The sequence below is a fragment of the Watersipora subatra genome, chromosome 1 (genome assembly GCF_963576615.1).
Source record: "Watersipora subatra chromosome 1, tzWatSuba1.1, whole genome shotgun sequence".
NCBI lineage: Eukaryota > Metazoa > Bryozoa > Gymnolaemata > Cheilostomatida > Watersiporidae > Watersipora > Watersipora subatra.
In genome coordinates this window covers 73,908,071-73,921,702 of record NC_088708.1, presented here as the reverse complement: position 1 = coordinate 73,921,702, position 13,632 = coordinate 73,908,071, and the positions used below count along the sequence as shown (strand labels likewise).

Below are 13,632 nucleotides of genomic sequence, written 5' to 3'. Positions count from 1 at the left end.
ACTCTTTCATACAATTTAACAAACACAAGGTATAGCTCAAAGAACAATGCTGGGGAGCTGAGCATGCTTGCCAGTGATGTGGTCATGCAAACACATCTTATTTGTACAATATGGTGTGCTTTGCTCATACGAGTATGTTCTATCAGTATCTAATGCTTGTTCACTACCGTCACACTTTACTTTGCCATCTTGTCTTACTGGTCGGTTAATGTTTATTCACCTGCCACATGGTTTAAATCAGCAGGTTCATAATGTGTACAGCTGCGATTTAACTAAAGTAGGCTACTGGGCCTCATGCATTTAATGTTTTTATTGACAATGAACTAGGTCCATCAAAATCATATCATGATGTCACAAGGCTGAGCATGAAAGACACGTGACAACAGAACAGAGGTCATCACTAGCAGTGCAGGAGTGATGCTTATCAGAAGCTATTAAATGATATGAGGTAGCTTATAATATTGTCTGTGACTTCAACATTATCAGCTAAATTAAATTACAGTAAAATAGATCATTGATATATCAACGGAAAAACTAAGTGATTGAAGGCAAAAACCTATGGTATCAAAAATAAGAGTATATACTTATGTGAAAAATGATGATTCGCTATTAAAATATCAATAATTGGACGGAACAATAGGACGATTGAAGCAATGTAATTTGAATAACGCTTGTAGCAGAGGCGAGCTGCTCTGAATGTTTGTACACCAATGTAAGTGCACATCTTAGAACAGCACAGCATTTCAAACAGAGACATTAAACATTTTAGAAACATTCAAAAAGCTACTTTGAAATTGATATAAAAGTTCACATCAATAAAAATTTAATTAGTGTTATAGTATTACAGTATTATAGGCAGTAATCAATTGAAAAGCACAAAGAGATGGCAAAGAGATTAAGGTGTAGCGTATATGTAAGCCACCACACTAACGACGATGATCACACCGCTGATGACGGCAAGCAGAAGACAGATGCGTGCCACAAAGCCTTCTCTGTGTGCTAGCACATACTCCTTCTCGTAGAAACTGTTTTCAGCTTTAAGGGTCAAAATGGCAGCGCACAAGCCAAATATAGGGCAGCAGAGAAACACTGAGCAAACGGCTAGGGCTGGATATGTGCGAATCCCTTGCTCTTTGATTCGGGAGGCACGGCTCTACAAGAGTTTCATCTGATGTTTAATCGCTGAAGACATTAAGAACCACAACTCGTAAGAAAACAGCAACTATAATCACATGATTGAACACTTGGACAAGTCTGCAAGGGGGTATCATCTAATCCTCACCTGTAGTAACATAGACAGCATAATTGTTGAGATCTTATAAGCAAATGTCTGAACGCTTTTGCATCTTTACATTTACAAACGCTTTTGTAAGTGTAAAGATAACTCCAGAAGCATAGTTAAATGTGAAAACATGATCACCATCATCAAAAATGTGCTGCAATGTCTCATACACGGTGATAAATTGAAAAGTATGCATGAGCTATGAACCATATTACAACATGGCTGATCCTAGTCACGTGACCTTGATACATACAAGCTATGTGTTTCTCTTAGTAAACCGGTAAGCTTACCACAGAATGGCTTTGCAAACACAGTTTATAATATTACAATACTTTTGTCTTCTATTTTTGTGGAACAGTCCTGTCATGTCCTTACGATGTTAAAACATTAAAAACCTTGAACTCAGGTTTGGTTCCTCCAAATAAAATGGACGAATGTGCAGTACTCATAAGAAACTTTAATAATATCAATAGCAAAAAGAATCTAAAAAAACTTGTATGCAGCCCTTGTAGCCTAAAACTTGAGCACTTTGTGACACCACAACGTTAAGAGACGCTGTGAACAGCAAAGCTGAAGACTGCAATAACTGATATATATATCAGTTATTGCAGTCTGATATATATCTATCATATCATAGATATATATCATAGATATATATATCTATGATATATATATCTATGATATATATATATCTATGATATATATATATCTATGATATATATATCTATGATATATATATATATATGATATACCCTACAGGATGAAAATATTCGTTGGTCATAAAAATTCGCGATTTCGCGAACAGTCAACTCCGCGAATTATTAAATTCCGTGAATAATTAGTTCTATTTTTAATCACAAGGGAGAATAACTACTGCATCAAATTGAAAACTAGTCGCTAGCCTAGTTTTTAATGTAAATACTAAACGTAATTGAGTCCCAAAACATTTTTAAAATCATTGCTTGAGCTTTGAGCTAACACCATTGGCAATGCATCACATCTATTTACAAAATTATTCGAGGTTGTCACAAGATATGCAGAATGGCGTCATCGCGAAAATAGCCGCGAGGCAGAAGTACTAAACGTAGCCGAGTTCCAAAACTTCTTTAAAATCATCGCCAGGCTTCGAGCTGTATTGCCATTGCGTCAAACTTTCCAAAATTATTCAAGGTTTTTACAAGTTATTCAACATGGCTTCAGCATAGCAAAACAGCTCTTCTAGTCTTTTTACATAAGAATCAACTCCATCAATCTCTAATACCGAAGTCAAGGACGATCATGATCTGGACATTATGGTATGTATTTGATTTGCAGTGCAGATACGTTTTTCCATAAATAACTGCATTAGTTAATTCTTTTGTTTAAAAACTGATCGCTTTCATCAAATACTTCAGCTATTGTTTTTGTACTTCCTCAACACTTGTTAATATTTTTTCTTTTTTGTGTTTACTGCAGATTGAGAATGAAACAACCTACTCCGATTACGAAAACTAGAGACAAGTAGTAATATTCATCAAGGCAGGAATATTGGCAGAGAGGCAACCAGTCAACCTAGACCCCTTCATCGACAACAACTCCTTGATATCGCTGTAGCCAACATGATTAAATTATATATTTTATTTCATGAATAGATATTATAATTTATTACAAACTTGAGTGTACAAATAAAATAGTTCAAATACAAATAAAATTTTACAAACGATGAATGGAGTAAATATAAACAGTTTAGTCCATGTGGCGGTTGTCTAGCAATAAAATTAAACTGGTACTCTTGATATGTGAATAATAGCCTGTAATGGTGCTTTCTGACTAGTGATTCTGGTAATAGCAGCTCTGTCGCTGTCACTGCCTTGGGTAGGTGTTGGAAGGCGATTCTCTCGCTACTACATGGCTGGTAAGGAAGTTATCATCAGAACTCTCTTCGTGGCTTACTATTGCAAAGTTCTGCCGGTTGGCCAAAGATTTGTGCTCGTAAAGGCATTTTTGTTCCTTTTTTAAAACAGATATGTTTTTCTCGTAAGTAGCTGCGGTCACTTCAACCTCATTTCCAAACCTCCCTGAATGATTACCTAGTAATCTTCTAAGAATGACATCTACCACCCTTGCAATCATTGTTCTTCGGTGTATGATGAAAAATCTCTCTCTCACTAAAACAAATAATGAAGCGGTAGGGATGGAAAAAATTAGTATTGCGTTTTACCGAAGAACCAAAGTAAAATTCAACAAATTTAGTAAATGTAAAAAACTCATTACTTACCACAAGTTTTTGGCTTATCAAAGGCCTCCAAAACGATGAATATTCGTGAAAACCTCTGGACGCAGCAAAAATTGTTTACCGTAGAATAGCATGATCGCCTCGCAGTTGTAAGCTAAATATAAACCGGAACACGCAGTGTGCACATGCGTAGGAATAACTATTACTAGCCGCAATAGAGTTAACTTTTCCTAAAGAGTGGCAGTTTTCAGCCGCGAATAAATTCATCCACGAATATGCATGAAAAGACAATTTTCGCGAAATATAATTCCGCGAATAAATTCATCCTGTAGGGTATACATGATATATATGTATATCAGGCATGTGTGAGACAGATCTCTGACCTACACAAAACTCCATAAGAATTACAATGTTAGGCACAAATGCGAGTATCAGTGTGTAGAAAACTTACGTCTGGCTGGTTAGCAGCATCAAGTAAACCGGCTGTGGAATGCCTCACAGAAGCTCCATCTTGATGCTGGGATCTCGTCTGGGAAGTCGCGAAAGGGTCTGTATTGCTGACAACTGTATTTGCATTGACGTCTACTGTGGTTGCGGAAGGAGGAGCTTTCACAGTAGGCAAAGCATCAGGATGGTGTACAGTGGAGGAAGGCAAACTCTGCTCCTCATCAGCCGAAGGAGCGGAAGGTTCAGGTGATGAGGCAGAGAGTGCAGTTGGAGTAATGGAGGATTCGATTGGTGGAACTGACGGTTCAGTTGGTGTATCAGGAGGCTCAGTTGATGAGATAGAGGGTACTTGTGGTGTACTCTTTGGTTTTGACCCAATAGGAGGAAGTGTATTTGCTGAAGACAATGAGCTGTGAGCTTGGACACCTTGCACTGGCTCGAGTCGTCGCAATGGCTTAGTTTCTGTATTCTTCACCGAAAGAAAATCCTTTACATCCTTAACAGCCAATTTAACCTGAGTAATCGGCTGAGACATGGTTGAGCTGAAAATTATAAACTCAACATATGAAATTAATGATACCATGCAGCTACAATTGGGAGCATCTATGACTAGATGAAGTTGAGGCTGAGTTATAGTAAGATGGTAGTAGAACAGCTACAGTTGAAAATCCACAGCAGACAAATCAGACAAGCGTGTTATATTGCAGGCCAACGATATAAAACATGTGGCAATTATTTCTATCGTGAAAGTCGAAGTGGAACTGGATTGGTTTTTGTTAGGTAAACTATGGGATGGCGTAGCTTGACTGCACAGGTGAAATACTGGTATGTTTTCACTAAAATGTGGCCTTCAGTTTGCTCCCAGTGCTAGTTTTGCATATTTAACTATTGGTTCATGAGCATACAACACTCAACAAACAATAACTGTAATCATGGTGAACTAATAAAAAAGCAGTCAAGTAAGCAGTGCTGAGCTCAAACGCAAACACACTGCTTTTTCATGCTTAATCTTGAAGCTTTAGCATATGAAGTGTTTTTGGAAAGTGTAATATTGTGGAAAAAAAAATGTAAACAAATAAGCTCTAAACAGTTACCCAAGAGGCTTGGTTAGTTACTTTATAAACTTGCTTTATAAAACTTTATAATGTAGGTAAAGTTTTTCTTTTCCTACCTATATAACTATGCTTCTCCCAGCTAGTTCAGTATTTTTACACATGTAAGTGCAAATAAACAAAAAATAACGAGTACTATCAATTATTTTAAAATAATCACGTTTGGAATATTATATGCCTCGATCCAAATATAACTACGTATACATATACCGAGAGATTATTAATAAATGTAAGCTCACCGAGAATATGATGCTGAAGGTAAATGGAAGCCAGAGGTGCTCATGGTGGTGCAACCAAATAAATGAAATGTTTAGCAGCTCATCAACTATATCAACTAAGCAGCCTCAGTATTTTTTCTGAACAAGAAAAACCTACCAAGAGTTGACAAGCGTGCAATGTACCATATCAGAAATGCACCGATGAAGGATTCGTACATACATTTGCTAACCTGTCAAGTATCACTTATTTTAAAGGTTGACAATGCTTCAGGTGTAGCTCCTAATATTAGGTAAAAAAGAGTGCCAATCACGATAAGATACAAAGCAAGGAAAACGGTACAATATGTTAAGAAGCATGAATATACTGAAATGCTGTAAGGGTTTAAAGTAAGCTGGTTTAAGGGTTAGTATAGCATCATTAACCATTTTAAACATGATTAAGTTTCTTTTACCCACGATTTTGAAGAGTTTTCGCGCACTGACTGGTAGAGCAGTTTTTATGTTGCTGAGTGAAAACATTGGCGAATATATTCCTTGGCAGCATATATTCAGTTTGGCATACGCCCGCTAGATATATTTCATTTGATGAATACGCATGGAAGACGATTTCGTTGATTGTAGAGTAAGCGAAAAAACGGTGAACTGTGATATACTTCTTACATAAATTGCCTCACCCGCGAGGGCAATAACTGGAATGGTCAAACGGCTACAAAACGTCTTTTTGCGAAACTAACGCACAAAGTCGCCGTTCCCGGACGAGTTCGCCAATTTGATAACGTCGAGGCGAAACCAACTCAAACTACAATGTCTATCGCCAGCAGAACCAAAGAATGAACAGGGCTGAATGGTCTACGTAAAATAACCGAAGTTTCCAAAGAAGCTATGTTCGTAGCAACTGTAACGCACGAAACGTAAACTTTTGTATATACTGTACAAAAGTTTACGTTGAATATGCCGCTGTTCCGCATTGTTTGACTTTCTATATATTAGAGTGTTGACAATGCGGAGCAGCAGCACGCTTAACATACCTAGGTACTGGCCAAAGTCCTAAAACATACCTAAAATGGTCAAGGTCATTTATTCACGTAACAATTTGAGCGCCGTCTTGGTCTATGCTACATAATCACGCTCCCTTTTTTAGGTAGTAACCTAGCAACATTGTAATACATTTAATCTCAATAAGCTTGTGGGTGCTTTTATCAATCCCCAATCCTAATCCACTTACATATCAGAGTCAAGATGAAGATCTACATATTCATTCAACCTTTATAGCAAAGTCAAGCTAGCTAAAGATCTACAGATTCTAGGCTATAAGTTTTTGTTGTAGCTGGCTATTGGCATGGTTTCAACAATAGGCAGACAACTCTATATGGGCTCTATATATAATTTGCATTTCTTATCAACAGATGTTTCCACATTTATTTGTGATTTAAAAAATAAATGATCTATGCATAGGAAATGAGCCAGATGCTTAGATGCTAATACAATGTCTAATAACATTATATATAAAAAGTATATAACAAATTAAACAACTAAATGCCTTTTAACTGTACAAATTGTATGGATATATAAAGCAAACTATAAATTTTAATTACATTATGCTTGACCATCAAATTTTGTTGTGATTCAGAAAATAAATTATCTGTGCATAAAAAATTAATGAGCCAGATGCTCTGATGATCCTAATATAACGTCTAATAGCATTATAGTATATTTAAATTATATAATAAATTGAACTACTACATGCCTGCAAACTGTACAACTTGTATGCGTGTATATAGAAAAGTCTTAAAAATTTATACTAACTTAAACCGGCTATAGACCCATTGCTATTTATGTCACAGCGACATAACAGTTCACTGTCCTCTAAATAATGTTTTTGTAGCATTATGTCTGATGTTCACTTTATGTAAATCTAGGTGTCTCAAGTTGGCAAAGTGATGCTGTCTTAAATCAAAGTATGTTTCAACCACTAAAGCTCGTAGTGAGAAGAGATGATTATCAATTCCTACAGAAGTGTCAGTACAATGTTGCTTTAAATCAAATATATCATAGCGTGCAATCTCTTCTTTTACACACTTCAAAATCTTAGGATATTTCAAACGTTGATTTGCTGATGTAGCCGCCGTCAGATACTTTTCGGTGCATAGAACAGTTGTTACAACACCATCAGAAAGAGAAATCAAGCCACCATTATTCTTAACTCTTAACAGAACATGAATATCATCATATTTGCTAATTTCCTTAGACTGAATTAGGGAGAGTCTACGTGGCTCACAACGCAACTTTTCAAGCAGTTTTCTGACACGCCAACCAGATAAATATACAGCAATGTTACCAAGAACAAGAAGTGATGTAATGTTTAGCATTCCTTCGGGAAGCATAGTTTGTCTGTCAATAACATCTTCAACATAATCTTCACTACCAACAGTTGGTGGCACATAGCCTAGGTAGTAAAAGCTTGTAACAATGCAGTGTCATCCATAGATCTGACATTACCAATAGCTCCTGGTGTAACACCACATCTTGTAACCAAGCGCCTAAAGATATGCTGGAGCTGCTGGGCTGTTGTTCTAGCATCCTGAAATAATAACAGTTATCCTTTGATGCAATTGGAAATAAAATGGAAATGGTGCTAAAATATGGACTGAATAATAATGATTTATCAGTTTTATCGATCATAGACTCATTGAAGTGGCCACTATATAGAAATTCATTTTTGCTGGGGATCTCCTGCCGCCTGGAAATAGTCCACCAAGTATGCCATCTTTCTGGCTCTTTCTCTTCACTCGAGAACCTGATGATAAGAAAACTAGGTAATCAAATTATTAAAAAACATACAGATTAGGATTTGTGGTCTTATATAGTCAGTTATAATTACGGGAAACTTTTATTGACAAAGAAAAAACTGAAAGTTTGACTTTCAACCTTTTAGAAAAATGTACCTTTGATGCTCAGGATGTTTTTTTTTTGTGTTTTAAAACATTCTTATCAACTAACAGAAGTTTACTTTATTAAAAAAACTTGTTCTAGTGATAATGATAAGGATTGCAGTTACTAACAAAGTTTGTTCCATGTAACTGGCACACCTAATCTATGAGAACAGTGACTGTTGTTATTTGAATTTAGCAGCACCAGTACTGACCTACTTTGTCGCCAAAACCAGCCAAGATGAATCAACCAGCAACACAAATTAATTCTAGTAAAAACAGTCAACGATAGTGATGTGTAAAATAATAAAAATCAGGCAAAGGTTCACTAAAGGCTGGCTGTGAGTAGTAACAGAAGCAAGCTACCAACCAGCTATTAGCAAGCTACTACTAACCAGTTGCTAACAAGCTACTACTAACCAGCTACTAGCAAGCTTATAACCAGCTATTACTCAAAGCTACTAACCAGCTACTAGCAAAATACTAACCAGCTAATACTAGCAAGCTACTATACTAACCAGCTATTAGCAAGCTACTACTAACCAGTTGCTAGCAAGCTACTAACCAACTACGAGCAAATTTCTAACCAGCTACTAGCAAGCTTCTAACCATCTGCTAGCAAGCTACTAACCAGCTGCTAGCAAGCTACTTAATAGCTACTACTAGCAAGCTACTACTAACCAGCTACTAGCAAGCTTCTTCTAAATAGCTACTGCTGTTCTAGTTCTACTAATGCAGGAATAAAACGCTAAACTCACCTGTGAAATGATATATCATTAACCCTCCGTATTTCAGGGTTGCCGTAGTGGTAGCAATTAATGGCAAAACACTGATTTCCAGCAAATAAATGAGTTTTTTTCTTGGAATAACTATGATTCACCATTTCACTAATTACAGCCGGAAACCCATGTAGCAGTAATCAAGATGGCGCTTAAATCGTTGCATAGAAGTTCATTGGTTTAGATAGGTCAATGCCATTCCAGGGGTAGTATAATTCAGTGTACTGTACTGTATATCAGTACATGTACATGAATGAATCATTGGCTATGAATTGAAGGAAGGAGTGCTCATCTGCCTACTGAAAAGTTACACTAGGTAGATGGGAGTTGAGATAGAATACCGGTAACTAAAGTTGCAGTTAACATACTTAAGAGTTATTCTTCCAGTTTGAATTATGCCTTTATTACCTCTGGCACTAGAAATCGGCAGACAGCACTAGCAATGAAGCATTTTATACCGTGATACATAGACTTTAGTTGATTAGGACTGGCCAGCCCTTTAGGTCCAATGCAACAGCTATAACAAGTAAAATACTAACATATAACACCTAGTGTAAATTTTTTTTACTTATTGTAACTGTGTGATGCCATCACCTTATGTCAGTTTGTTTTAAAAATGCAAGTGTGTTGTAATAAAAAAAGTGGACATTAAGTGAGTTTTAATGGAGTTTTAAAGTGGACTGAGTTTTCGCCATTGTGGTTGCAGAAAGTACTAGGATGTTTCATGCTTGTGGAGTGAGTGAAATGACAATCAATTTGTATCGGTATTTATAGGCTGCTAGCGTGTGTAAGAGAGTTGGTGGCGTGTTCTCTAAGAAGTCTATAATCCGGCAGCTTCAAACTGCTGACTCAATGTATTTGTATTACGTTTTACGGTATGTGATTTATCGCGGTTTAGTCGAATTTGAATAGTTATTTACAAGGCGCACGCTTAACACCTATACGATGTACGTAGTGTATATCATTATGTATGTTTTATACTAGAAATTTTTTTATTGTTGATGTTTGTGACTCAAACATAAATACTTGATAATTAGAAGTTGTCCGCTCATTATATCTGTTTTATCAAACTGGTTTTTGGGCCATCACGATATATTGAATAAGTTTTTGGGTTACCGTTTTTCCTGTGTTATTCAACTTTGTACTAGTGCAGTTAGACTAATCAACATTAAATATAAATCAACCGCTAAAACTCACTAACATTGTTATGTTTCTGCACAGAAGCAATTAAATAGAGTATTATTAGAGAAATGGTTTATTGCACACTCCAGAGACAACTGATTTGATAACAGAAAACCCAAGTATTTATATGTTTGGTCATAGAAAAGCTTTGTAAAAAGCTACAAGCATTATTAATAGCTATAATGAGACAGTACTATATAATATTAGCTTGTATAAAGCTTTAGCTAAAAAGCATAATGTTTGTTGGCAAAGTACCAATAATACTTGGCACTTGCATGACAAACATTCACCCCTATTTAATATTAACTTGTGTTGTATAAATATAACACTTACATGTGATTGAAGCGAAAAAGGCCCCCGTCTGATTCTCCCCCCGCTTATATAAGCTCCTTGAGACTACCGCGTCCTTGACCTCACGTAACTTCTTGTAGCCTCTCGTAACTACCTGTAACTACCATGACCTCAGACATTAGCGTAGCCCACGGCCCACCAACCCGATTATACAACATGCCCTTTTTCTTTTTTCCTGTATGGGCCACTAACCTTCCAGAAATACACTTGAACTCTTTCAGTGACTCACCTTGCTGGTGGACTTTACCTTACTCTTTAATCCTGGTCCATCAACTCATCCGGTGTACCATCGCTCTCGCGCAACCCGGGGCTGCCGTCGTACTTGGCAGCACCACTCTCTTCACTCTCCTGATACCCTCCACCTCCTTCACTACCACCGTGACCTCTGTCACTACCACCGTGACCTCTGTCACTATCACCGTGACCTCTGTCACCAACAACACTGCCTCCACCACTACCACCACAACTCTCACCTGGCTCGGAGACTGGTGGTTGGGTCAGTAACGACTCCTCAACCTCAGATTCCGTCCCTTCCGTCTTTACCTCGCTCTCCCCAATAAGAGGCAGGCTTGACAGGCCTCCTGTGAGAGGTTTCCTTCTTGGCTGTAACCGGCTGTACAGGGGATGGCACCACAGAGCTGGGAGTTGGCATAGGCTCAGAACTATCTAACTCGACCTCACCTGCCACCAGTGCAGGTCCGCTACCAGCAATTCTCCTCTGAACCTTGGCTAACTCCTGCACAACTACCCTGAATGCCTTGAAGTTTTCCAACTCCATGACTGCTGCCTCACGTATGGCTTTTAGCTTAGCCAATTTCTCCTTTGACTTCCTCCACACCTCCTTTTCCTCTCTTTCAATCTCTGTTACCTTTCTCTCATGACCATCTCTGTCTAACATTCCATTGCTGGATACCTCAGCTAAAAAAGAACCAACCTTTTCCATTAGAGACACTGGTTCAGCTACTTTCTTAGCCCCATCACTTACTTCATCATGACTGTGTTTTCTATCATACCCCATAGACACTTGCACATCTCTGGTGCCTTGGGCTGTCCTCCATTGTCTACCAATTTCTACGTATCCGCTACTTTTCACTCCCTTGGTTTAACAAGTCCACCAATCTTGACCTGTGGAGCCTTTCTTAACATCGTGCTCTCTGTCAGACTTATTTGTCAGTTTTTGCAACTTGACATCATCTGAAACATAACTTGACCCAGCAATAATGGTTCTCGGCGAAAACGGCTTAACTGGCTTAATACTTGTACACTCCTTAACAGGCTCAAACTTACTTTCGCATAACGCGTTTACAACAGCAAATAATTTAAGCTGCTTCAACTCAGTTATGCCCAAGGAGTTCATTCTCAATCCTTTCAGCACATGAACTTCAGCATCCATATGCCTGTCTTTACTTTCCAAATAAACTATGACACTTCCGACCACTTTTAACTCACTACCATCAGCAGTTTCTAAAACTGTCGACGGTTTCTTTAACCGTAGGTTCAACTTATTGGCTGTTGCCTCGGTTACTATTGATACCTCAGCCCCAGAATCAAGCGTAAACTCTACATTTACTCCATTAACTTCTAAATACTGCACAATTTCCTGGCTTAGTCATTGATCTTCACCATATTTCTCTCTATAACCAGAGAATCTAACACTTCTGCCCTTACTATTATCTCGGTACCCTTCATCATACCAGCTCGTCTCGCGCCTCTCCTTATACTTCACTCCCTCAAAACTATCCATACTGTTGTCCCTGTACCTACTCAATTTGTCTCTCATCTCGCGGGGGCTTTCTCGGCCCCTGTACCTCTCCCTACTACTATCCCTGCTACCATATCGCTCATAGCTATTATCACGACTACCTCCTGACCTCCTGCTGCTACCTCCTTTGTCATAACCTACATCTCCTCCCTTATTTCTACAATGACGGGATACATGTCCTCGCCTTCCACAAGAAAAACATTTAATGGAGGGACAACTTCTCATCTCATGGCCACTACGCTTGCAATTGTAACATACTCTATCTTCACTGCCTTCTCTACTGTTTGCTCTATAGCTAGAGACATGCCTCTCCCTGCTATTGTCTCTATTCTTCCTACTGTCCCTGTCCTTGTTATACTCCCTGCCTCTCGTCCCATATCTACTAGTATCATGCTCTTCACTACCATAATACCTTCTACTACTCCTAGGGCTACCTCTACGGGAAGATCTACCATCTGAATCATAGCTTCTAACTCTATCATTACTCCGGTACTGTGCTCGGCTATCAAACTCTGATACCTTTGCTACTTCCCTCTTAACCTCACTTTTTAAATCGATACTTCTACCCTCAGTTCTCAAAAATCTATCCGAGTTGTTGGCCATTTCATGAGCCCTCAATGCCTCATGTAATAACTCCCAAGTAAGATTGGTGTTCTTCATCAAATCTCTGCTTACTTCTCTATCTCTCAACCCGTTAACCGCCACTATAAAGGCAAACCTTACCCTATCATTATTATTAGCCACCTCTGCATATCTGCTTAAACTCTCTACCCGTTGTAAATATTCTCTATCACTTTCTCCAAGCGCCTGCCTAGCCGTCAGAAACTTATGCCCCTTAACGAACATACTCTCTTGTCTACCATAATTACCCTGCAAAAACCTCCACTGCCTCTTCATAATTAGAATTTACGCCATCTATGTTAAACCCTGCACTCCTCAATATTTCTCTACCACTGTGCCCAATAGCTCTCAATAGTGGCACTAATCTAGCTCTACCTCTTATAATAGGCACTCTGTTGCCATCTTCATCATCTACATAACCTCTCCTCTCGACAGCACTCTCAATACACAAATTCATCTCTTCTATAAATCCTTCTCATGAGCCATCACCATGCTCACCAAACACCAGCTTCGGAAAACCACTCTCCATCCCTACACAACCCGTTATTTTTTCCGCCACTAGTTTACTCTACCCCACTCGTATAATTTTAATGTAATTCTCACCTCTGAACACTTAATAAATATCTACACCTCTCCAACACTGATTATTCACTGCTACAACACCTCACAACACCACCCTACCTCATGTCACCTCACCTGCACGTCTGCGAAAGGGTCTAATCAACAGTTAAAC

At 38.3% G+C, this 13,632-nt stretch overlaps 2 protein-coding genes across 4 annotated transcripts; both read right to left on the bottom strand.

The window, feature by feature from the left end:
- Positions 1-295: 295 nt before the first annotated feature.
- On the bottom strand, positions 296-5,916 carry LOC137386075 (uncharacterized). 3 transcript variants are annotated; one of them, XM_068072746.1, is made up of 3 exons: positions 5,727-5,916; positions 3,949-4,486; positions 296-1,153 (listed from the first exon to the last, which is right to left on the bottom strand). In XM_068072746.1, exons 1-3 carry the CDS (start codon positions 5,816-5,818, stop codon positions 896-898), a joined length of 888 nt encoding a protein of 295 aa, XP_067928847.1. In that variant the 5' UTR covers positions 5,819-5,916; the 3' UTR covers positions 296-895. The 3 variants fall into 3 exon arrangements, with proteins under 3 accessions (XP_067928847.1, XP_067928850.1, XP_067928848.1); XM_068072749.1 differs by having other exon boundaries at positions 5,731-5,801; XM_068072747.1 differs by having other exon boundaries at positions 5,296-5,778.
- Positions 5,917-12,125: 6,209 nt separating this feature from the next.
- Positions 12,126-13,175, bottom strand: LOC137391433 (uncharacterized). The gene has a single exon (XM_068077911.1). The coding sequence runs from the start codon at positions 13,173-13,175 to the stop codon at positions 12,126-12,128; it is 1,050 nt and encodes a 349-aa protein (XP_067934012.1).
- Between the last annotated feature and the right edge of the window lie 457 nt (positions 13,176-13,632).